Raw genomic sequence first — 25,805 nt, forward strand, 5'->3', positions numbered from 1 at the left:
GCTAGCGTAAGGTGCAAGGCAGGAGCAAACACCAGACAGGCCTCCTGGGCGAACACACACCCACTCACCAAACACACAGTAGGGACAAGTTAGCATTGTCAATTCACCTAACCTGCATGTCTTGGGACAGTGGGAGGAAACCGGTAAACCTTGAGGAAACTCATGTAGACACTGGGAGAACATGACAATATTTTATTTTTCCTGTTGACACCATTGTTTTGTGAAACCTTTACTATGATGCGCTGTTGTTAGAGGCGTATGATGACACCAGTGCTACTGTTTTATCGTGGATCCACGAAAGGCACTTTGGCCATTAAAGGTTCCCTACAATACTTACCTCATTATTAAGGGCAAGACTACCTTTGTAAAGGATTCAGCACTAAACTTGTAAAATACATTAACAGTGGCTGAGACCCACTGTGCTCTCAGTTCCTACCCATTGAATATCCTACCAAATACCAAGAGCCTGCTTCTGCTGAGAGTACAGAACACACCCTGGTCCCAGTTCATTGCCTCTGAATGTGAATGTGAAGGTGAATGAATTAACCTGAATGAACGCAGCCTTTTATTCCTGAATATCTTGACATTTATGACCTGGGTTAGATTTTTAGTGTCAAAAAACCAATTAGGTAATACTCAAAGTTTATTTCATCCTAAACGTGTCTATTTGTAGAGAAATCAGATATATGTATATATTTATCTAATTTATATATATAGTATATATATAAAGAACAAAAAGAATAGACATGATACCAAATATGCTTACAAATTATCAAAATGAAAGTTTTACATCCCTACTTCGGGAGACCTATGTAAGCAATTAGTCAGATCATACCTTACAAAAATCTTTTTATTTAATAGTGTTTTAATTTCATAATTATCTATAGTAGTGACAAAGTTAGTTGTAATTCTCTGGAGTGGCACTTATGGTCCAGCAAAACAGAAGAGGGTAAGCAGGCTGAAAATGGATAAATGGATAGATGAGTACCATATCAAGACCTGACAGAGATAAGCTACTGGTGGCCGAGACCTGTCCAAGGGGACTATCAGGAAAAGCAAGCATAGAACCAACTTCATGTGCCTCTCCCAGCTACCAGAGTCAATCAGCCCTGATGTGCAGCCACAAGCAAGTCTTGAATGTGGACCCTGGCCTTGGGAAACGAGTAGCATATGGGTTGCCTCTGACCCCAGATGAATGGAGTGAGGCAGAACCAGATGGCATGTAGCAGTAGGCAAAGGACCAGACATGCTAAGAGAGCATTGATCAACTAAACACCTGAGCAGCTTGGCTAAAGCACCTGCTGAAGATGCCAAAGGTCCTTTTTAGGACCACTCGTAGTAGGGGTAAAGTATATAATTTCATTTCAAAGTCTCCTGCACTCCCTGGCTCATTACAATATTTTTCCTTAACTGGCTTTTGTTAGGAGATCCCACCATTTTCTAACCCACTTATTCTCATAGGCAGCACCTTTCCCTGGCAGGATTAGTCTTAAACAAGGTGCAAAGCCTGGGTGAGACACTACTTGGAAGATTAAAAGCAAATAATGTAACACTAAAAGGATTTTTTGGTAATTTTGAAATACACACAGTAAATCTTTCTTTATGATTTTTCAGTGCTGTTGTCTTTAATCCTTTTACTAACTTTCTCAAAATGAGAAAAATGATCAGTGTTAGAATAAAGATGCTCTCTGATTAAGCAGATAAAGAAAGATTATCCTAACTAGTAATATATTAGTAATTTTAACCATTTTCTGTCTGCATGAAAATATAAAAAGTATTTTTTTTGATGTTCACATTTTGATTTCTAATTCACTCTGAATTTTACAAATAGAAACTGTTCTTATTGTATAGTGTGGCTTTTGTGAACATAAATAATAGAATATAGATATTTTTTACAACTAGAACTCAAGCATGTTAAGCAAAATACTCAGGATCACTCAGAGAGGCAATGGTTCTAATAGAGACACCAACCGTCTGATCGCTATTTTTAGCCACCTTACCACACTAGGATAATTGTCTGTCAAATGTGGAATGTAAAGTGTGAAGAGATAAAGAATAATACAAGAGTAAAACTGGAAAATATTAAAGATGCGCTAGGCTACTGCTTTCATTTGCCAAGAATAAGTTAACTAATCCACATACATATGAGGTGAGAAGCAAGTAGGGCATCTTTGGGGACATTTCAGATTTGGCTGTATGTTATCTTTGATATATAAAGGAAATAAAAACTGTCAGACTACTGAAGGCTAAAGTCTGTTCTCGTAACGGATTTTGTTTTAGGTTGCTAAGTGTATTTCTCCCAGTACAGCTCTAACTGTCAAAAATGAAAAATAATGGGTGACAAAAGCAATTAAGGCAGAAATCTAGTTACATGGCTCATTAACACTTGGCTACACACAAACTCTCTTGGCAGAGCAAAACCCTCATTTTTAAGCTACAGGTACAGTAACTTTGTATTGGTACTCATTAAGTGGCAATGTGTATTTACTTAGTGTTATAGCTTAGAAACACATATGAAATGTTTGTTTTCCTACAACAGAAAATATATTGCTGTGATGTAATAATTATTGTGTGGAAAGTAAATGTAATAAGCATAAAATGCTGTGTAGTGAGTGCAGTCAGGTTGATCAAATTTTACATTGACTATTTAAAAAACGGGAGATCAAAATAAATTTAAATCAGCATGTGTCTTTGTTTTATTCTACTGGCAACTGCAGCCAGATAACCTTCTAACGACCCTTAGCCAATGCTATTGTACATCTGTGACCAACTCTTATTGTCATCTTCTATAAATGTCTGTTCAGCTCTATAGTGCTTACACAGGCCTGAAGCAGATCTTGCATCATCACTAATACACCTTAACCAATGACACATTAGTACTTTTTTCTGCAAGCCAGTTTTATTTTTCCTTACTGGCTGATTTGTCTCTTTTGAAGCCCTCTCTACAGTACAAAACTAAAATGTATTTTTTCAAATGACTTCTGGAAGTATAAACATCTCTGCTGTCCACCTGTTGCTTGTTGACTCTTGAACTAACAGCATTCACCACTCACATGTTGCTCTGGACATCTCCCTGTCAGTTGCTAGAATTCTGCACCTTCTTTACTTTTTTATGTTCATTCCTAGCTGGTCTGTTTCTCAAAATATTTTTGTAACTTTAGGTTCCCACCTCAGCTTTTCACTCAGAAATTGTATTTGATTGACCACAAGGATAATCTTCCACGGTAAATAAATCATGGGACAGTACTGCAGCATCCCATTATGAAAATGTTATTCTGGCTCGTTTGTCTATTCTGCAACCTATCAGTTTTCAGCTTGGCTCTTTTCCACTAACACTTTCCAATTCTGTATGCAACCTTGGGGTGGTGATCTATGACCAGCTGTCCCTCAAAGACCATGTTGCTACGGTCTGTCAGTCTTGCAGATTCACTCCGTACAAATCCACAAGATCCGACCGTGTATGGCAGAGTATGCAGCACAACTCTTGGTGCAGGCTTTGATCTTGTCACATCTGGAGTGCTGCAACTCTCTAAGGGCAGGAGTACCAGCATGTGTCACCCAGCCGCTGCAGATAATTCAAGATGCAGCAGCGTGTCTGGTGTTCAGCACACGTCATTCTTCTTTTCATATCACTACGTTGGCTTTGTGTAGTGACACCTAGTATGTTGATATCCTTGATGCTTTCCTACAGAGTAATCAGTGGGTCAGAATATATATATTTGGAGATGCTTGAAAAGTCCTATGCTCCTTCTCAGTCATTTAGGCCTGCTGGTGAACAGTTTCTGGTGATGCCACCTCTGTGTAGCATCAAATCTCAATTTGGATTCTCTTCGTGCGTAGCTCCTAGCTGGTGGAACAAGCTACCCTCTGCCATTCAAGCTTCTGAGTCCCTAAATGTGTTTAAGAAGCATTGGAAGAATCTCTTGCTTGATGAATTTCTGTTTAACTGATATTAGTTGCTAGGTTTTTGTAACCAAAGATTTGTAATTTTTTTCTGAGCTATTCAGTTGTGATGATCAATTTGTAACATGTTCTGTATGACTTGTTCCCAAACAGTTCCCAGCACAGATTGATGTTTACTCGGTTATGCTGACGTGTTTTGTAAGTCACTTTGGACAAATGCATCTGCTAAGCAAATAAATGTAAATGTAAAATCTGTGTAAGCCTAGTACCATAAAAGTGTTCACTCTTAAATATGTTACGATGGCCCTAATGATGCTATTAAAACTACATATTGGCCCTAAATTTTGGAATTCTCTATAAAGGACCCCTTTGAACATTATCTCTTACTTCTAGGATAATAACTGTATTGTGTAAAATATTCTAAACAAAAAAGTTTACAACTCATCATTATTTTATACCTGTTTTGTTAACACGATGGTAAAAGTGTTTTGAGTCTTTAACTTTAATAAAATAGGAGAATCTTTTTCAACTTTAATCTTTTTTTTTTAATACACTATTGTAAAATGCAGACTTAAGAATTTTCTACACTTTTTAAAATTTATAAAGTTGTACTAGGTGTGTTACAAAATTCCATGAGATAACGGGCATTAGTTTTAGTATCATCAGTTAATCAGGTGTATCAGAAGTACTGTGTAACTAAGTGCTTTTTTGTATACAATATATGAAATTTGTTTTTCTCCATAATGTTATTGGAAAGCATTGTGTTGTAGTGGTTAATCCTTTGGACCTAGGACTTTAAACTCTGAGATTGTGGGTTCTTGGCTTTTGTTGATGGTCATTGCAAAATACAATTTTACAGGAAAGTGTATTCATTTGAATTAATTTGGTAATTAGTAGGAATAATGTGAAATTTTAGTATATATTATAATTAATAGATATTTATGATTTCATTTGTTTATGCCAATCTCTCAAGGGCAGTATTTCTTTTTGTGTATTTCATTTGTATGTAGTCCAACTTTAAAGTCTGTGGATGTGAGTGTATGTGCAAACATTGGCTTGAGGTAGATAAACATAAATGCTGAGACCCTGTACGTTACACTAATGTACGAGCATGTAGCATTAGCTTCAAGCACTGTAACAAAATTTTTAATTTCCCCATTACCTACATTCGACAATTCTCCCTTCTAGTTTGCAATAACATAATCAAAAAGCAATTCAATTCTCCGTTAATGTTTTAAGTGCTGTGAATAAAGAGCGGGGGCAGGAAGGGAGTTGCTTTTCAGCATCGCAACCAAGGACTGGGATTCAATGGAATGGAATGGATAACTAAGATGAGAGGTGGCAGTCAACAGCATAAAACAACATTTGCTAACCATTGAGCTTTGCCAAATTTTCTCTTTCCACTTTACAATGTGATAATGTCTTTTCTTGTCCAGGACACCGTCCCATTCTTCAGTTATCTGTTCATGCTATTGGCTATCAGTGGTGTATGTGTGCCCCGTCAATCAATTCTTCTGCGTCCATCACTTGAATAAAGCACATTTTCATTGCAGCCAAGAGTATGTATGTTAGCATAATATTAATAAATATTAACAAATAAAAAAATTACCAACAAATAATTCTCTAACAACACCAAATTTCAATCAAATCCATCAAAACATTTTTCAGATTTTGGGGTATTTAGCTTTTCTATTGTGAGAGGGTGGGGTGTTTACTCTTAAATATTGATATATCAAAATGTCCTTTCTTAGCGGATACATACTGACCTACATGTACTATTCTGCCAAATTTCACCCTTTTAACTAAACGGAAAATAGTATTTTTGTTGATGAGTGTGTCAGCTTTAAGTAGATTACATTTAAGTGTATTTCAAAGAAAAGACTGACATTTTTGATTGCAAATTAGTAGATGGTTGGAGGTTTGGACTGTTACAAATAATGATAAAAATAAGGTAAGAAAACCCATAAATACATAAAACATCACCACAAACCAAGGTAAATAAGTATAAGTTTGAGTGATGTGCACTCTGTTCAGAGATGATTACTGCCTTTCTTTCATTATTCCAAAATCGAATGTGCCCTCCCATTTAATTTAAGTGAGGTGAGATGAGGGATGGATTGAACCTCTTGCAGCAGAAGAACAATTGGAGTAATATACATAAAGTGAAACAAATGCACATTTTAAATACTTGACTTAGGTTCACAAAGTGATTGGATGTTTCTGTAATCATAATGACTTTATGTTCATATAATTGACGAGTATGCAAATTGATTTGTTTGCGTTGAGCTTGTGTGATTAATTTTATATCCCTTCTGTCAGCACATGGAATTTTAATTACATGCAAACAGGCTGTCATTTATACTGTATCTGTTCACTAATGCCTTGTGCTGAATGGTGCCTGTTGTAGTATAAAGATATCATGACTTACAGAATGCAAAAAGACAAAGACAGGAAACAAGAACAAGCTGAAATTAAATATACAACAGGACAAAACAGAATGTGAGAAAGTAGTCATAGAGCAATGAAGTGAGAACCACTTATAAAGACAAAGCTTTAGAGAAATAAAGAACTCACTGGATGTTGTTAACAGAAGTAAAACAAACAAAAGACACCTATAAATTTATGTAACTCATTGATTACTCATCTGTTAATTTGCAATGAAAAGTTCATTAAACAAATCACTTTCTGTGTGCTTTTCCAGGTGAGGTATTGTTAGCTACATGCCCATCTACAAGCTGGACAGTTGAGGCCAGCAACAGTTTCCATGTCCTCCTGAGGTTTTCCTAGGAGTCCATTGGTTATTCAATTAAAATAATTTCTCCAGCAATTCGTGGATCTTCTTTAAGTGGACAATATCTGGTTCACCTCCTGTTGTAGATATCCATTTGGCGTCCTTATCACGTGCCCAATGTACTTCAGCTTTCTCCTGTTGATCCGCAGAAGCAGTGATTTTACTTGTATTGTTGTGTGGTCTTGTATTGTTGAACTTCTCACCATGTCACAGAGAATAAACATATTTTCTTTAGATGAAAAAAGCATCCATTCATTTTCATACCTATTTCTATTGGTCAGAGTAATGGAGATCTAATTAAATAGATAACAATGTTGTTAGCCTTCCACTGATTGTATTAATTCTAAATAAATATCAATTCTTCTTTACAGAGTCTTTCATGGCAGCATCGCATGCATGGCATATAATGTCTCTGGAGTGGCACTCAGTCTGTCACTGAGCGTGCTCACTCATGTTGGGCCAGTTTAGATGCCCCAGTTAATCTAATTTACAGGTCTTTGAGATGATCTTTGGGAGAATGTAAACGTTTGATTCCTGAATCTGTGCTTTAGGTATTGGTGATTAAAATGTACTCATAAATGAAAATATTTTGAAGAGAAATTAACTGAGTTAAAGAACTGCACAACATTGCATTTGTTTTCTGAAACATTGCTTTGTTAATATTCTTTTTCTGTGGTTTCACTTTGCTGTTTATTTGTATTATCTAACATTATTGAATTTCCCCATGGGATTAATAAAGTTTATCTAATCTAATCTAATGATAATTAGATTATAGTTATAATTGTTTCTAATTTTATTTAAGGATGAATTAAATTGGTTGCTTAAAAAGAAAGAATCAGCCTTCTAACCATGATTAATAAGATCTGTTGCAACACTTTATGGTTTTGCAGGCTTTCACTGCAAGGCGTCACTAAGTGAGAGGTTTTCTTCTAACTAGTTTCACAAGATGTTATGCTATAACCCTTGTAGACATATCAGAAGCATTGGTTTAGTTTGTATGAGCTCCAATATTATGGACAGGGACACTTTAGATTTTATTAGCTCTTCCACTCATGAAGAATGCCTGGAGTGGAAGGGATAGGTAAAATCTATGAACCTCCACAAGGAAGACAAGTTTTTAGAAACTACGAGCACCCCTTCCAAGAAGATAGCATGGAGGAATATATCAGGCCAAGATGAAAGGACATGAAAAAAAAAAGCTGGAGTTGATATTATTAGAAAATACTGCTCCACCACTGGTTCAAGCGGCATTTCAAGAAGTCACAGGTTTCTTTTAAACTGAGGCTGATACAGAGGTGTACCCTCTCTCTCTCGCACTGCTTCCATATGCAGATGGCCATGCTGCCTGTTTCACTCCATTCAAGGGCCATGCTGAACCACGTCTGACCAGAGACCAGTCAATATACTGTGACAGAGAGCCACTATGATTTTGTTATTCTCCTCTTTGCTGTCCATTTTTTAAATAGTTATTTGTACACTTTTAATTATTATTCAGGTACTTCAAAAATCCAGTAACAAACAAATGACATACAGTACATGTCTATGTGGATATTGTGTGATATTTTGTGTTCAGTTTTATTTTTTTGCTGCATGTTGTTTTACTCCACTTATTTATTTTAAATAACAAATAAGAAAAATTACTTGTAATATGCTGGCAAATTTTAGCAGGATATAATTCCTGATATGTTGTGTGTATGTTATGAGTTTTGACTCATTCCAGGTGCAGTGCAATTGACAGAGGTTGGTGACTTTTTAAAAATGTTGTTATTACAAGTTGAAATGCCTTGAGATTGTAGATGAATTTGATGCAGAAAGCCATTTAAATAATCTTCTTGGATTTCAATGTTACTGATTGATCCTGTTTTGTTTGTTTTGATGTAACTGAGTCAAAGAATGAAGAGTTGCAAAATTTCAAAGCTGATGAAAAATACAGTTGGAAAAATATACTTTCATGAAAGTTATGCACAGCTATATTCTTTTCATTTTATTTACTGTGAGAATGAGAGTACCATTATGCATTTATCAGTGAACAGAGATTTGAAATAGAATAGTAAAGCCCAATGCAGAAGTCTTAGGTGCAGAGAATGTTTTAAGTCAATAGAGGAAGATGACCTACTTTACTTGGATTAGAGAAAATATGAATTAATTTGCAAAAAGATCCTGTGCCTCAATGATTTGTTGTAATTTTTTTTTAATTTAAATTGCCTAAGAGATGAATATTTGGAATTGTAGAAAGAATGACAGTCTTACCTAAGGATATACTGCCTTCTATTCACCACCCTAACTAAAAGATAATGAAAAAAGAAATAAATTATTTACAGAGAGATTTAAGTGCAGATAAGTGTAATTTTGCTGTCTTCCATTATATGTAATAGTATTATCGTGATATTTCCCTCTACTTACCGTTTACTTACCCTTTACTTATTTCCTCCCATGATAAGTGTACTCATCAGGTTCATTACTGAGTTGGTCTACTGTTGCACCTTAAGAATAACACACACATACATATAATATACGAAAACACACAGACCCTAGTCACAACAGTGCCCTATGAATGATGCATACACAGCTGATTAATCTCTAGCACTTTAAACCACACACATGCCTTATGAATAACACATACACAACTTGTCACTCTCTTAGCACTTTAAGAGACTTACATATTACCGGCACAAACAACATACAATGTTTTAAATATATCTCAGAACTAAATATTACTTTGGTCTCCAGGGATATATTTAAACATATAAAGGCTAAACATCCTTGGCTACAGGCCATTTTCTAACCAAGAATGCCTTACTTTAATGTACTGTTTCCTACTATTGGGTGGAGCTCTCACCCTCAGCCTTAATAAACCTTCCAGATCAGAGTGTATGGCAAATTCCTGACTGCTCCAGGTGCTCTAAGAATTTTACCTCATTACTTCAATCATTCTAGATATGAAGACATATATAGAATGTTAAAAGCAACATGGTATTTATTAAAGAGCAATAATAGAGTAAAGCATAAAAGAAAATTTGGATAGCAAAGTTTGGACATATACAGTTTTTAAAAAAAGGCTTACAAAAAGTTAAAGATGTCAAAGATGAATGTCCCAGGGTGGCATTGATTTAGCAATTGATATTCATGGAATCCTTTAGCTGGCGATCAGATGAAAATGGTCGCACGTTGCTGGTGCCCTCGTCTGACGTCGCTCTCGCCCTCTTCTGATGTCGCTCCCTGTCGAGGCATATTTATTAAGAAATTCCACGGGGGTTTCACAATATATGATTGTTATATACACCTGACTGACTGGCTGTCAATATAACAGATGAATTTGCTCAGACTCTTTAATCTGTTTAAGTATGTCCATTTTCCCAGACAATGAAGTTTTTGATGTTTTAAGAATCTCCTGTCTCAAGCTGAAAACTGGTTTGGCCATTTCTAGTCCCATGGCATCTCCTTCTGTTCACAGGTTGCAAAGTAATCGTATACAGCTTAAAGCTTCAGCATGTCTGCCTTTCCAAAGCTGTAAACCAATTTAGTCCTCATGCCCATCTCTTCACAGGTGATAAAATTATCAATACAGCTTGAGATATCTCCTGAATTCCTGCTCAGTTCAAACAGATGCTACTGTGATTGATACTGGTACAATTCAAGAAAACAGAATGCTTTGATATTGAACTGCCTATGCAAGTATCCTGTATTTAAGTTCATCATGTTTTGCCTTGAGCAAAATATAATGTAAATATAGACAAGAAATTGCAGATTTTGCACACCACAACAGTAATGTATACTGTAGTTGTAAAAGCCTATTATGTTTGTGAACAGCATGCACTGTATTGATAAAAATACACCTTTGAAATTAAATATCATATAATGTCTCTTAATGTTTGAGTATCTTTACTCTTATGGGTGATTTGTTATAATAAAAATGAAGAATTCCATGACAGTGTTATTGTATGTTTATGAACTTTGTGTAATAGCTTTATTTGCTATCTTTTGGATATTTATTGTAGTTATCATTACTTCAGGAGTGTGCTACATGCAGATATTTAACTCCAGACTAATTGGAGAACTACTAAAACAACAAAATAATGAAATTCACAGACATTAAGATAAAATTCAGTGCATCTAGTATCATATATCTTAGAGAGGCAAATTGAAAATCAGTTTTGGCTTTGGTTTAGGGGCCTTTTTTGTGTTTTTTTTTTTTTTTTTGAAAATTTCTGTTTTGGTAAATAGAGTAAAGATAAATTGAAAATCCTTTGACATTATGTTTAATACTGTGTCAGTACATTACAGTAATGCAGTATTTAGACTTGTCTGCTATTTATGCTTATGTTTATGGAACATTTGGATTTTTTAGGGGGATTTTATATATTTTATTGGTATTGTGGCATAGCCATTCAGTCAGTTTTTAAAATGGTCAATACCATTTTGAAGGATAATTTTACACAATCTCACCATTTTGTTGTTTGTGGTCAGTTATGTTTTTTTCTTAGTGCTCAAGTGATGAAAAAGATTTATAAAAAATATATTCTGGTTTTGAATTTTGTTTGTTGTGGTCTACTGGTCTCCCATGTTAATGACCTAGCCACTTGGTCATCTGTGCTGCTCTCTTATTTAATGACTGTCTAATTGGACACACCACACTGTCCAACTTGAGCTCTAAATTTAGAGGCTGGAGGTTTTCAAAATGACTTTCTGTAGCTACAGTGTCTCAATATGGTCTTCTCGGCAGATTCAATGAGCTAAAATATGCAGAATTATTTGAAATAAGCAAACAGTTTTATGAAATTTGATCAAAATCAGACTGAAAGTAGACAGTAGGGTGATTTATGATTTGTAGTGTCTAACTGAGGCACTGAACATAAAGAATCAAGTTGAATCGCTCTGTGATACTGCATTTTAAACTTAGGGTATTATACTCCATATGTTTTAAAAAATTCTTTTATGTCTTTTATCACATAATAATAGATGGTAATTTTTACTGGGAAAATGAATGCAGATCACCACAGAGCTCAGAAAAACCTTTGTTTTTTGATTTCAGTGTTTTTTGTATTCAACTTTTGACATGAGAATGTGTGAGTTGCTGTGAATAACTTTGTATTTTCTTTTTATTGTTTAATCTCCTGTTGCACTTGGTAGGTGGGTTGAAGGGCATGTGCCGATGGGAGTGAGGGCATAGGTTGGTTGCTTGCCAATATTACTATGCATTTTGCTCATTAGGAGGTTGCATAACCACATTTGTGCATGTTACAGAACTATCTCCCTGTTAATACAAGTACTAATGTGGCCTCGATTTATATAAATGTAGTGCTGTGAATGATTTTTAAAGCATATAGAAGTTTAGTAGGTTCCATCTCGGAGTATGTTGCATACTCCTTCTTTTAGGATTTTAAGTACAAAATATTTGAATTATATTTGATATTTCTTCTGCTGTTTGAATGAATCTCTTGCATGGCTCCAGCTATTTAGTTAATTATTAAATGATGAATTCAATCTGTGTTGTGCTTTTGGGTGGGACTCATATAGCAGACAGACAAACATGAAAAACAGATAATTAAAGTGACAGACAGACAGACAGACAGACAGAGAGAGAGAGAGAGAGAGAGAGAGAGAGAGAGAGAGAGAGAGAGAGAGAGAGAGATAGATAGATAGATAGATAGATCAGTACTATTCAGCACACAGGGAATTACAGCACACAGGGAATTAGACCACCTCAGCTAAGGGGTGATAGATGAGAGTAGAAATGACATTCACATCATACAAATATCGGTGTGCCTGCTACGTAGTTATTGTAGCAAAATGCAATAAACCCACTCTCAAGTACTGTAGCATCAAGCAGCAAGTCTGTGAGACTTATAGTAATAAATTAAACCACAGACATCATTGAGTGTTGTGTGATGGGTGCCTGATGGCTACATATGCTGTTGATGGAGAGTTATGAAAGCATCACAGGAAAAACTTGCATATCTTTGGCATAGGATATGGTAAATGAAGCTTTTTCTTGAAAGCATGCTTCTCTTACTAAATATTTAACAAATTAATTAATTCCTAAATACATACCTTTTCAACATTGAGAGCTGGTTGACATAGTACTAACAATTATTCAGTTCTTTTAAATGTATGTGTTTTGCCTATTTCAGCAGCTGAATCTAATATTCCTCCCATAAATCCATGGTGGAATGAAATAGGCATCATTGGAATGGTGGGATGTGCTTCTTTGGTGTTTCTACTGATAATGGTTACAGTTTGCTACAAGGCAATAAAAAGGTAGGATGTAATTTATTTTCTTCTATAGTTGTAAAAAGTCTTCTGAAGAAAGACTATCTTGAAGATGTTTCTTATTTTTCGATTTTAAGTTATGACAAAGCAGAGAGTCCTATTACTGGCTAACAAATGATAATACTTGTACCATATTCCTAGTTTGTATAAAGACAACATGGAATGTACTGCTGTGGCTGTGTTGATTCGTCACAATAATTCTGTATTGTAGACTCAGTGTGTGCTCATATTACCCTTCCCTTTCAACTATCAGTCAGTTTACATTAAATCTCCCAGAAGCTGAATGGCTAAGAGTGTTTGATATGATCATCAGGCTGGCATTTTACTCTTGGCATTATCCTTGATATTTTCAGAAGACTGTAGCTATACTGCCTTCAGAAATTATTCAAACCACTTTACTTTTCTTTTCACATTTTGGCATATTGTAGCCTTGTGCTAAAATTTTTGAAACACATTTTTTCCCTCGTCAAGCAGCATTAAATGCCCAAGAATGACTAAACAACAATAACATTTTCAAAATCTTGACAAATTTATTAAAAATAATAAAAGGAAACATGACATAGACACAAATGTTCAGAACATTTATCTAGCTGAAGTCACTTAGGTATCGATTAGCCTGGTGTCTTCTTGGGTCTGAAGCAACAAGCATTCAACACCTAGATTTAAAGATTATCTGCCATTCTTCTCTGCAGATCCTCTTAAGCTCTGTGAGGTTGGATGGAGACTGTTGAAGGACAGCTTTTTTCAGGTCAAATGTTGTGAGCCTTGTGTTTGATTTGGTTTTAAGTCTGAGCTCCAGCTGGGATACTCAAGGACGTTCACAGAGCCGCTCCTAAGTTATCTTTGTGTTGTCTTTGCTTTGTGCTTAAGTTCATTGTCCTGTTTGAAGGTGAACCTTTGGCCTAGTCTGAGATCCAGAGCACTCTGCAGCAGGTTTTCATTAAGGATTTCTCTGTACTATGCACCGTTCAGCTTTCCCTTGACCCTGACAACTCTCTAAGTTTCTTCTGCTGAAAAACAGCCCTACAACATAATGTTTCCATCACAAATGCCTCACCATTGGAATGCTATTTTGCAGGGGAAGAGCGCTGCCTGGTTTGATGTATGCATGAATCTTGGTTTCAACAGACCAGAGATTCTAATATTTCACAGAATGAAAGTCCTTTAGATGCTTTTTTGCTAATTTAAAGTGGACTGTGATGTGTCTTTTATTCGCCACATGACCATAAAGCCCAGATCAGTGGTTTTGTGGTGATGTTATCCTTCTGGAAGTTTCTTCCATTTCCATACAGGTTCTCTGAAGCACAGCCATAGTGACCACTGGGTACTTGATCATCCTTCTTACCAAGGCCCTTCTCATCTGATTGCTCAGTTTGACCTGGTTGTAGCTGTTCAAAACTTTTTCTATTAAAGAATTATTGAAGCCGCTGGCTGGCAGTGTGTCATAGTTGCTAAGGCATGGACTTCAAATCCTGAGGTTGTGGGTTCAAGTCCTGCTATTGATGCTGTGTGACCATGAGAAAGTCACTTCACCTGCCTGTGCTCCACTTGGAAAACCAAAAGAAATGTAACCAATTGATTCATAAATATTGTTAAGTTGCCTTGAATAAAAGTGTCAGCCAAATGTAAATGCTCTTGGGAAGCTTTCAGTGATGCAGAATTTTTTTGTAGCCTTCACCACATCTTTGCCTCAACACAATCCAGTCTCTAAGCTCTGCAGGCAATTCCTTCAGACTCACAGCTTTGGTTTTGCTCAACTGTGAGAACTTCTTTAGACTGGTGTGTGTCATTCCTAATCATGTCCAATCAACTGAATTGGTTGCCACTTGACTCCTCACAAAGTGCAGAATCATCTAAATGATGAGCAATAGAGTAGGATACTCCTGAGCCAAATTTAAAACATCATGGCAAAGGATCTGGATACTTGTGTCAGTGTGATTTTTCAGTTTTTTATTTTTCATAAATTTGCAAAACTGACTGTTTTTGGTTTGTCATCCTGGGTTATGGAGTGTTGCTTCACGAGGGAAAAAATTAATGTAAATGATTTTAAAACAAGGCTGCAACATAAAAAAACTAAGGTGTCTTAATACTTTCTGAAGGCACTGCTTAAAATGTCAGGCTTTTACACTTTAATCTGGATTGGATTTTCGTTTATTGTAAAGCAAACCAAAGAACATTTTCACTCACTATTTACGGTACATATTCGTAACAGTTACAGACTGACCTGATCTGAGTTTGAACTGTCAACTCAGAAAAATCTGTAATTAGCAATCAAAGCAGAGCCCAAACACCATGAGGTAACACTTTCACCTGTGCCAGTCTCCTAGTACAGGCGTCGCCAACTCCGGTCTTGGAGGACCACTGTCGCTGCAGGTTTTCATTCCAAACCTTTTTTTTAATGAGTGCCCTGTTTGTGCTGCTAATTAACTTCTTGTGAATTCACTTAAATTGAATTGCTTTTTTAAGATTTCTTCATCGTTCCTCTGAATTACTTCATTTCTTTCCTTAAATGGAACCCTAACAGAAATGAAATGTGAAGTGAGGGAGCCAACAGAAGATAACTAAGTCAGGGCCTCAGACTCCAACCAATTCCACTCCAACCAGCTACTTAATGAGGTGCCAATTCCTGTCGTTAATTAAACCCGTTCTTTAATTCCATGGCTTGTTGCTGCTCTCGTGGTGCATTAGCAGACATTTCTGAAATTGTTGATTTTCTCTTTCTAAGAGCACTGTTAAAATGTTCTGGGGACCTGAACAGATCAACATTCCTGAGACCTTCATTGTTCTTTATTTTCAGATATTGTATGATGGACACCAGTTGTTTTGTTTAATTTTGTATCTCATTATTGTTTGGCTGCTAATTTAGGAAAAAGAAACGATTAGTAAGGGGTCTGAGTCTTCAAGAGCAAGTCAATTAAAATGAGTTCAAAAGAAGTTAATTAGTAGCAAAAACAGGTCACTAATTAAGAAAAGCATTAGAATGAAAACCTGCAGCCACAGTGGTCCTCTAGGACTGGAGTTGGCAACCACTGTCCTAGTAATACCCATTTTATAGCAGTGTTCTGCTTACTAGAATCATGATAATCACCTGAAATAACATGTTTGTATCATATGAAAAAAGTAAGTAAAATATTGTAAGTAAGCTTTTGAATTACACAATTAATTGTCTCTTTAATTTTAGGTTTCTACTACATGGTTTTAAATTGCTTAAATTGGATCACCTAATAAAGCAAAATATATTTTGCTAAAATTGTTATTTCATGCTTTTGAGCAGAGGTTTTCCAACTCCATACAATACTTTTTCCTCTAACTAAATAACAGATCCAGAGTTATACTGCCAAGGCAGTATCATTTTGGGTTTTTGCACACCAAAAAATGTGCAGGTTAGGTTCGTGGGCACTGTAATTACATTACAAGTGAGCATTCTTTGTAATAGGCATATTGCTACTGGGATTTTCTTTGACCTTCGTTGCTCATGTGTAAGAAAAAGCTGGTTCAGAAGATGAGTGAATTTCCTGGGCTGTAACATTTTCAGGTGGTTTCATTATTATTTAAGAAACTTCAGCATTTTTGCCCTATGCCTTTTCTTTTAGGAAACCTTTGAGGAAAGAAGAGAATGGAACAAGCCAAAGTGAATATGCAATGACTTCCAGAAACAAGGTCATGGATGCCAACAATACATTTGCATAGAAGTCCAAGTTCAACAGGAAGAACCTGGATTCTGCACTTCTTTCCACTCTCAACCATTCATTCTAATGAGGTGCTGACCTCAGAATGCACCTGAGATGTCACTGTTGTGAAGCAGAAGCGACAAGACTTGGAAAGAGAAGGCAAGATTCCAATAGATACTTGGAGTGGAAAACAGTCCCTTGCAATGAAACATTGATGAATGCCAGGCATGGATAAAAGAACTAGTCAGGAGGTTAAAAAAAAGAAAGAATGATACAATTATATAAACTGCATGCAGTCTGTCGAATACAGTATGTTTTTAGATTCTTCTGCCTTTTATCGTTTTTCTGTTTTGTTTTTCAGTGCTCAATAGTGGCAGCATTGCTTAGCATGAATGGCTAAAGAAAGAGAGAGTCCCATTATAATTGTCATAAAAACATAATGTGCATGGACTAAGCAGCCTTCTCTTAACCATGTATAGCTATAATGCAACATTTCAAACATTCTATAAACAGAATTAATGATAGACACAAGAATTCTAAAAACAAAAATCTACTCGCCCTTGACATTTTCCTGTCTTTACTATGCAAGCTGAATCAGCTATGTAATTATTTTTAGACACTGAAAATGTAATTTAGAACATCAAGCAGCACTGTAAGTGAATTTAAGAGCAGCTATTTTTATGTTCAATATTTGTTTGACCATTTGGGTCTTTTATCTGATTTGCAGACTGAAGGAGGCTTATTTATTATGCTTTTGTTCTATAATCAGATTTGTTTAAAATGGAAACACAGAGCACTGTGTTCAGGCTGAAAATCCTAAAAGATTCAGTTCTCATCTCTGTAATCTACAGTACTCCAAAGCAGGTTAGAACAGGATGTGATACTGCGCCAAGGTGGGATGGACAGAGAAACTGACAGAGACAGCTTCACATACCACAGAGCTGTTTTACCCATAACATGCAATTTAATTTGTGGAAATGTTACCCAATGTGCAGGCACCATTGTCAGAAAACGACTGAGGATAACATTAAATAGCAATTAACTATTATTCTTTCTTGCATAGCTTAAAAGTAAAAAAAAAAAAAGTGCATTGAAACATTACACACTAAAAACACACTAAAATTTGGATTAAGCATTTACATTCGCTTCTTGAATTATTAACAGTTTCACAAGGATTTAAAAATCTATCTTACCTGTCTATCAGAAGCTAGCCATACACAGCCTTTCATACAATGTGGTGAGCCTTGTGTATTTTTTTTGTTTATAATGACATTTTGTTCATTGTGTCAAGTTGGAAAAACAAAGCCTTATTGTAATATACCTTATTCATATTCATAACCAATGTATTATATGTGCAGCTCTGTAGTAGATTACTATTCTTCACATAGACAACACATTGGTCAGTCATGACCATGGTGCAATCTGAACAGTAACTCTCTGGCATGAATCTTTACACTTATAATAACTGATTAGTTGTTTTTTAAGAAATATTTTTATCACTGCCATTAAACTCACACATTTTTTTATGGTCAAAAAAAAAGTTTAATTGATTAGCAAAGTTGAAAAAAAAATCAGTTGATAGTGGCTCTGAGATAGTAAAGGGGGGGGGGGGGGGGGAATCTTAAATACTGGCAGGGCCTTGTGTAATAGACTTCCAAAAATACACCAAATAAAAGTTTGTATGGGGGGCTTGACATGATATTTGGAAGGGCTTAACCCTGCTTAATGGCACCCTGAGTTGTTCTTGATTAATGTTCCTGCCCTTTGTATATTGCATTCCAGTGAAAGAAGGGTAGGTGATTACCAAATCACATTAAATTCACAATGTTACTGTGTATTCTATATCAATATTTTACTGTAATACACTATAGTTATTTCACCTGTAACTTGACTTAAAATATTAACATATATCACAGTGATAAAGTGGCACATTCTCTGGTTAAGAGGCACTCAAGTTGTCAAATACTTTGGATCAGAACATTTTCAGATGAATGGATCAATAGATCTCAAATAATTTGTTTCATTTAACTCACTTTTTCCAGTAGATAATTTCAGGGGGACAGAGCGTTACCAGAACTATGAAGGAATCCAGTTGTGTCAAGGGTTATATATGTTTTATAACTCATGTGAACATCACCAGTTTTTACAATAGTTGAAGGCTACCTTTCAAAAGAAAACCTGGTTTCTAGCCTACAGGGTTTACATAAAGATAACATTTTAAATGCCATTGTAGTGTACAGAGAATTCACAGTCCGTTGTAAAAATCCTAAGAGGTGGTTTTAACTGCAGCCTTTACTATCTGATATCCTTCCGTCATTTGGAGCCATAAAATGTAATGATTCTTTAAATGAATTCTCCACCCAAAAATGTTTTTTAAGTATATGCTACTTTCCCTATGTAGATTGTAGTGGTAGCTGAGTTAAGTTAATAATTTCATGTTTTTCTTGGGAAAGGACAATTTGTTTTTGATAGAACAGTACCTAATGGTGACCAAAGCTGAATAACAACAAATAATATCAAAAGCAGCCATGAAAAAAAAAATCTCACATTACTCAGCTTATGTAATCCACACATCCAAGTCACCATGTTGTATGCTCACAACGTGCAAAACACATTTATATTTTGCTAACATATTGTTAAATGAATAACTCTGGAAAATGAAAGTAGTCCACAAACAGGAATATCATGTTTGGGAGTAGTATTCCTTTAAGTTTAAAAAGTCAGTTCAACAAATACTTACACAGAGATGCAGAACTGTTTTAGAACTTGATATACACTGCACCACATTAACAGCCCACCCACAACCATACTCAAAAAGAAATCTTCCATCCCTACCAGGGGGACAAAAACCTATATATATATATATATAAATATATATATATATATATATATATATATATATATATATATATATATATATATACTGTATGTATGTATGTATATATATATATATATATATATATATATATATATATATATATTTGACACAGATTCCATAAAAAAAAGTGATTAATTAAATTGGAGGTGCACAGTCAATAGGAGATTGTGGGTTCGCTCCTCAGGTCCTCCCTGTATAGAGAGCGCTTTGAGTAGTGAGAAGAACACTATATAAATGTAAAGAATTATTATTATACTAAAACATTTCCCTGTCCACTTTGGAACACAATCTGAAGGAGAAATCAATACTTAATAACTGACTTTATACCTAGATGAACCTAGATGGGTTCTAAGTACTATATAAACTTGTAGTGTTTGTTCAAGCAGCTTTGAAACCAAAAGTATTTTTCTAATTTAATATAAAAAGAAAAGGGCTATTCCAGAAGTCTTTCATTTATCTAAACTGAATTTACACTTTTATCTAGTCATAGTATATTACACTTCCCTTAATTTAGACAGAGTAGCCCTGCTGAACACATGCTTCAATATACATTGGTGCCCATGATGTCATGAAACATTGCACGCTTACATGGCAAAAATGCATGCAGCATGGTAACTGCATGTGCCTGTAATGCTTTTTTATGGCATTATCAAAATGCAGAAACAAGAGTGCAAAACGTAAACAATAAAAAACATAAAATTATTATCTAAAAAGCCAAAAATAACAGACTGTATTGGTCAAGGATAATTTCCACAGTAAAATGCAGTCCAAGCACTTAAGCAATCTGTACTCCTCCTTTTTGAGTTTGCTAGGTATGAGTAAAACAGAAGCCACATTGTATGTTTCAAGATGGCCATGAAGAATTGTATTATTCTATTGCAGTTATTAAAGTATATATGATAACTGTTGTTTCTTTGCTGCTTGACATTATCCTTAAATGTACATGAAGTGACATTCTGAAACCCACTTAATCCAATTTGGTTTGGCTCAAGCTTATCCTGGTAGCATTGGGAAGAAGACAGGAAACATTTCTAGAGCAAGGCAACAGTCCATCCTAAAGCACTTCTTCAAAATACAGAAAAAGAGAGTTCAGCAGAATACATAACATACATGGTAATTATTTGTCTTTACTAAGTTTACTTACTTCCTTTTGGCTTGAGTTTGGAGCCATGAACTTTCCATACTGTTTGAAGCAGTTAACATACAAAATGACATTTGGAGAAATTAAAAAAAAAAAGCCACAATCTAGTCTGGAAGTAGACTTCAGTTGTGTATTCTAGAGCAAACATTCCATGTCTTGTTTTTTGTTTTATTCTTTTGTAAATTAGAGCAATACACTGGAGACTGACACTCTCACTAGTGCAACCTCAGACCCTCAAATCATTCTGCTGTCAGCGATGCACTTTTAATTGTGGCATAGTCATCACCAAAGCCAAAGTGACAAAATGAATGGACACTTCTTGGTCTTATAAATTGTTGCCATTTTCAAGTCGCTGTTCAACTGAAGAAATCACTGTGTTAATAGAAGTGCAATTCTCACCATTTTTCAGCAGCCTAGATATACTTATGCTTAAACTTCTCTGTGTATTTTTAAAATATGAATTTGAAATTCAATGAAATGTATATCTGAATGTTTGCAGTGAGAGTAATCTTCTCAGTCCGATTTAAATCTGTATTTAAAATATTTTGCTACATTTATACCCTCAAGTTTGCAAATTGTTACATGATGGGAGTTTGCAAGAGAGAAGGATTTAATTTATTTTATTTATTGCTTTGCTGTTAACAGTTTGTGAGGCCTGTTTGTCTGTGAAAATAATTATCCCTGCAATAAATGTAATGCTCTGACTACACTTTGACAATAGTTGTTAATGTAAAAAGAAATATATAGTATTGCTTTTAAATGCCAATAAAAACATAAACATATACTGGAGAGCCAATTATAAATACTGCAGACAGTGACATCCCGACTCAGCCATTTTTATAAATCTGTCATATCTACTGTATGGTTCTATGGAAGAGTTTCTGTTTTTTTCAGGACCAAATGCTTTAGTCACAGCAAGCAGACCACTAAAGGGAATGTGCAGAAGTGCAGAAGATGGGAGCACAAAGGGAATACACTAATAAATGTAAGTAATTTGTTTTTGTACTATAAATTGATTTATTTGTTATTACAGCTATTATTCCAGTTTGAGTCTGAGGGTGCTAGAGCCTATATAGCAAGAGTGTCCAACTCCTACTATGGTTGCAGGTTTTTATTCTAAACTTTTTCTTAATTAGTAATCATTTAATCCTGCTAATTAACTTATTTTGCCTTAATTGTAAATTACTTACTATTTAAGACTCGGATCCCTTGTTTCTTTTCTCCTTAATTAGCAGCCAAACAATAATTAGACACAAAAGAACCAACCTCTGACCAGCTAACATGTATTCTTTATAATGTTGATTTGCTCAGGTCCACAAAACATTTTGATGGTGCTCTTAGAAAAAGAAAATAAATCATTTTGGAAATGTTCTGCTGTGGCAGAAGCAGACTGCGATCACCAACAAGCCATGGAATTAAATAACATCTTTAATTAACAACAAGAATCGGCTTCTAATGAAGAAGCAGGTTGAAGTGAAATTGGTTGGTGTTTGAGGTCCCCACTTAGCTTGTCGTGAGTTTGGCTGCCACTTAAGGAAAAAAGAAGTAATTCAGAAGACAATGTCTTAAAAGAAACAGCAATTAAAATGATGGGAAAAGAAGTTAATTAACATCAGAAATTGGTCACTGACAAAGAAGAGTGGCAAGAAAGGAAAACCTTAAGCTACTGTAGACCTTCAGGAACACAGCTGGACACACCTGTCATACAGGTAACAAGGGTTCACCTAGCAGAAGTTGCTCCCTGGGCTCACACATACACCCACACTCACTCACTCACACTGAGCCAGTTTAGACTAGCCAGTTAATCTAACACACATTTGGGATGTAGAAGGACTCAGAGAAAAACTGATCCAGACACATGTGTAAACTCCACACAGACCAGGCCAGAACTCAAACTCAAACGAGCTAAAAGGCAACAGTACTACACACTGTGTCATGCTTCAAACCATGTTTTTAAACTAACTTAAAAATTACATTAAACCAACCATCCATTTTCTATGACTACTTTTCTCTTAACAAGGTTACAGGTACAGTCCCACCACTGGATTAAATGCACAAATGCCAAATGCACATCATTAACCGCCATTCTTTATTATCAGCTCAGCATCATGCAGTTATCGCACTGTACTGTATATGACTGGAAGCTTATTTTAATAAAATTAATTAAACCAATAAATAATAACAATAATAATAATAATCCTTTACATTTATGTAGCACTTATGTCACTGCTCAAAGTGCTTCAGTGAGCAGGGAGCCACTTCAACCATCACTAATGTGTAGCATCCACCTGGATGATGCGACAGCCAGTCATTTTTGCGCCAGTATGCTCACCACACATTAGCTGTTAGGTAGTGAAGTGATGAGAGAGATAGCAATTTAGAGAGAGGGGATGCTTAGGGGGTCAGAATGACTAGGCCATGGTGGGCAATTTAGCCAGGACATTGTGATACACCCTACTTTGTACAAAGGATGCCCAGGGATCTTTTATGACCGCAGAGAGTCAGGACCTCGGTTTTACATCTCATCCGAAGGACGGTGCCATTTTTACAGTACAGTTGTCCCCATCACTGCACTGAGGCATCGGAATGCACATTCAGACCACAGGGTAAGCACCCCCTGCTGGCTTTGCCAACACCTCTTTCAGCAGCAACCCACACTTTCCCAGATGGTCTCCCATCCAAGTACTCGCTGGGCTTTGTGGTATAGCGGGTCCCCAGCTCCCGTTCTAAGGCCAATTTTAAAATAAATAATCAACGCGCTCGCGGCTTAGCAAGGGGGCGTGGTGGTTGTGTGGCTGAAGCAGTTCTCAGGGCGATTCGCGATGTGGGCATTTCTCACCTAAGTGCACAGGTGAGAGACTGCCCGCACCTGTGATTGTTCCTGGGGCTGCTAATTTGCTACAGCTGCCATGCCCTCTTGATACAATAGAAGCGCGAGTCGGCTGGGAGAAAAAAAAGAAAAGGAAATTGAACGAACGGAGGTTGCAGGAGAAGGCAGGGAGCTGCAGCAGGAGGAGAAAGTCGGTGCGGGAGAGCGAGCGAGTGCAGGCTCGCGTTGCAGCTGTGCAGGAAGCCTGGGTGTTGGGCCGACACCCGGGAGTAGTAGTAGTAGTGGTCGCTCCCACTGAGTGATCATGTAGCGGGAGTGACCAGTGATGTAAGGCGGATGACTCCCCGTGTAAGGCTGCAGAAGGGAGCGGGAGTCAGGACTTGGGACGTGGTGTCCCCAGCGTGAGAACCCTGGTCGTTGGGGAATCCCAAGTCACTGTTCGGTGGTGCCTACCTGAGCCAGTGGTCAGTGAGGCAGTCTGAACGGCTGTAGTAGGCAGATTGAAGGACAGCTGCAAGTAGGGCGACTCCCCTGTTGAGAAGCCCAGACGGGGGAAGCAGGGGAGCCGTCAGAGAAAGAAGGATGCACCGGATTTTTAAAAGGACAGTTTTCTGCATTGTGTTTTACCCTCGTTGTTTTTAAGAAGACTTTTTTCTATTGTTTTTAACCTCCACGTTGCACATCTGTTTTTATGGATTATTTATTTATTTATTGAAGATTTGAAGCACTGCACTTTATTTAATTTGAACACTTGTTTTGTTGGATTTTTAGTAAAAGCACTTGACACTTTTGCACCATCCCCTTGCTATGTTGTTGCCTCACTGCTTAGCTCATCGGTAACATTACCGACGGTGTCGGGTTAAGGGCTTCCGTACAGAAGATGGGAGCATACAGCAAAACCGCATCATCACAGGCTTAGCTTCAGATGGATGGCCTGTTCTGAAGTGCATGTGGTATGGCTGCTGGCTACTCATGAAATAAATGAAACCAAAATTGACAGCCAAATGATCGTGAACTTAAATACAAGGACTTGGCACAGTCAGTAGAAGCAGGGGGAGCAGAAGGAGATGCAAGAACTAACAGAGAATTATTAAATACAAGCAGACAACAAATGCTAAAGTATGAGGCTTAATTTAAAGGACTGCAGGTGTGTAATAAGTTTGGAGTGTGACAAGAATGTGTCGGTCAACAAGGATTAGGTTTGGCATCAGGTTGCCATGACAATGGAGGAACTGATACAGTGTTCTAGCTGAAATTTTTTTTTAAATGACTGCTGCTAGCAGAGAATAAGAAGCATCAGGAGTGGCAGAAACAAGAGGCAGCTATTGGAGCTTATGATGCCTCTTGCCTGTAGCAATGGGAACCAGCCTCTTCTGGGACATGTAGTGGTCCATGAATTGAGATGGACCAGGGCAAGTGAGGAAGTAGACAAGACATTCTGTTCAAAAAGTGTATACAGTGTTTATTCAAATCAAACAATCAGAGTGCAACTGTGCCTAAATAAATTAAAACATTTGATAAATAAATTAACTTGTCTTAAAAATTGTGGTAGTCAAATTCCCATAATGTTCTCTTACTTTACTTTAAAAATTCAAATGATCAAAAAAAAAATCCATCCATATTTGTTTACTTTTTTTTTTTGCTGCCAGGACACCAGATAAATCCCCTCCATGAAAACCATCTTTGCATTCTGCCACCTCCTTTGGTACCCACAGATCACTTCTTTGAAGACCCCAGCAATTTCTGTGCAGCCAGGGCACTGTTGCCACTCCCACTTACCTGATGAAGACCTCTGCAACATTCTTTCCTTCGGCTTCCACAGCTCTGTTGCTGCAACTCCCAAGATTTACCCCAATTCAAGTCCCTCCTTCTGCCAGGAGATTCTCTACTGTTACCCTCTTCTCACCAAGGTTATTCAGAAGATTTGAACACTGCCTCTCTACTGAACTTGCCACAAGCCATCAATCCAACTTCTTGGAAAAATAGTCAGCATAGCTGATGCCACCTGTCCTGCTCTTCCTTGAGAAAGTAAACACCCATAGAAAAAACCTTCAGACAACTTACAGCTCATCACCTTCACTCGTCCTTCTTTGATCTTTTTCTTGTTTCTCTTTCCTCTCCCCTTAGCTTTTACTCTGCCTGGTTTTATCTGTGGCAGACCCAGCTAATGCTTTTTAATTACTGCACTTCTCCTCCCATAATTAACTAAACACAAGAAATTGCACGTGCAATCTGTTTGTCACTGGTTAGGCCACCAGGAAATGCTTTTAAAACCCATTAAAATCAATAATAAATTAATCTGTTAAAACACTGTGATGCGA

The 25,805-nt window shown here is 36.5% G+C and overlaps 1 protein-coding gene across 1 annotated transcript in view; it reads left to right on the forward strand.

Annotated features, from left to right (window-relative positions):
• The window catches only part of prima1 (proline rich membrane anchor 1), a 130,664-nt gene extending 113,026 nt beyond the window's left edge, over positions 1–17,638 (forward strand). The window contains exons 3-4 of the mRNA XM_051919788.1: positions 12,826–12,952; positions 16,558–17,638. Of these exons, the coding sequence (XP_051775748.1) occupies positions 12,826–12,952; positions 16,558–16,654 (224 nt within the window). The 3' untranslated portion in view covers positions 16,655–17,638. The remainder of the gene's footprint in view (positions 1–12,825; positions 12,953–16,557) is intronic.
• Positions 17,639–25,805: the final 8,167 nt, after the last annotated feature.

The sequence above is a fragment of the Erpetoichthys calabaricus genome, chromosome 16, assembly GCF_900747795.2.
Source record: "Erpetoichthys calabaricus chromosome 16, fErpCal1.3, whole genome shotgun sequence".
Taxonomy (NCBI): Eukaryota; Metazoa; Chordata; class Cladistia; order Polypteriformes; family Polypteridae; genus Erpetoichthys; species Erpetoichthys calabaricus.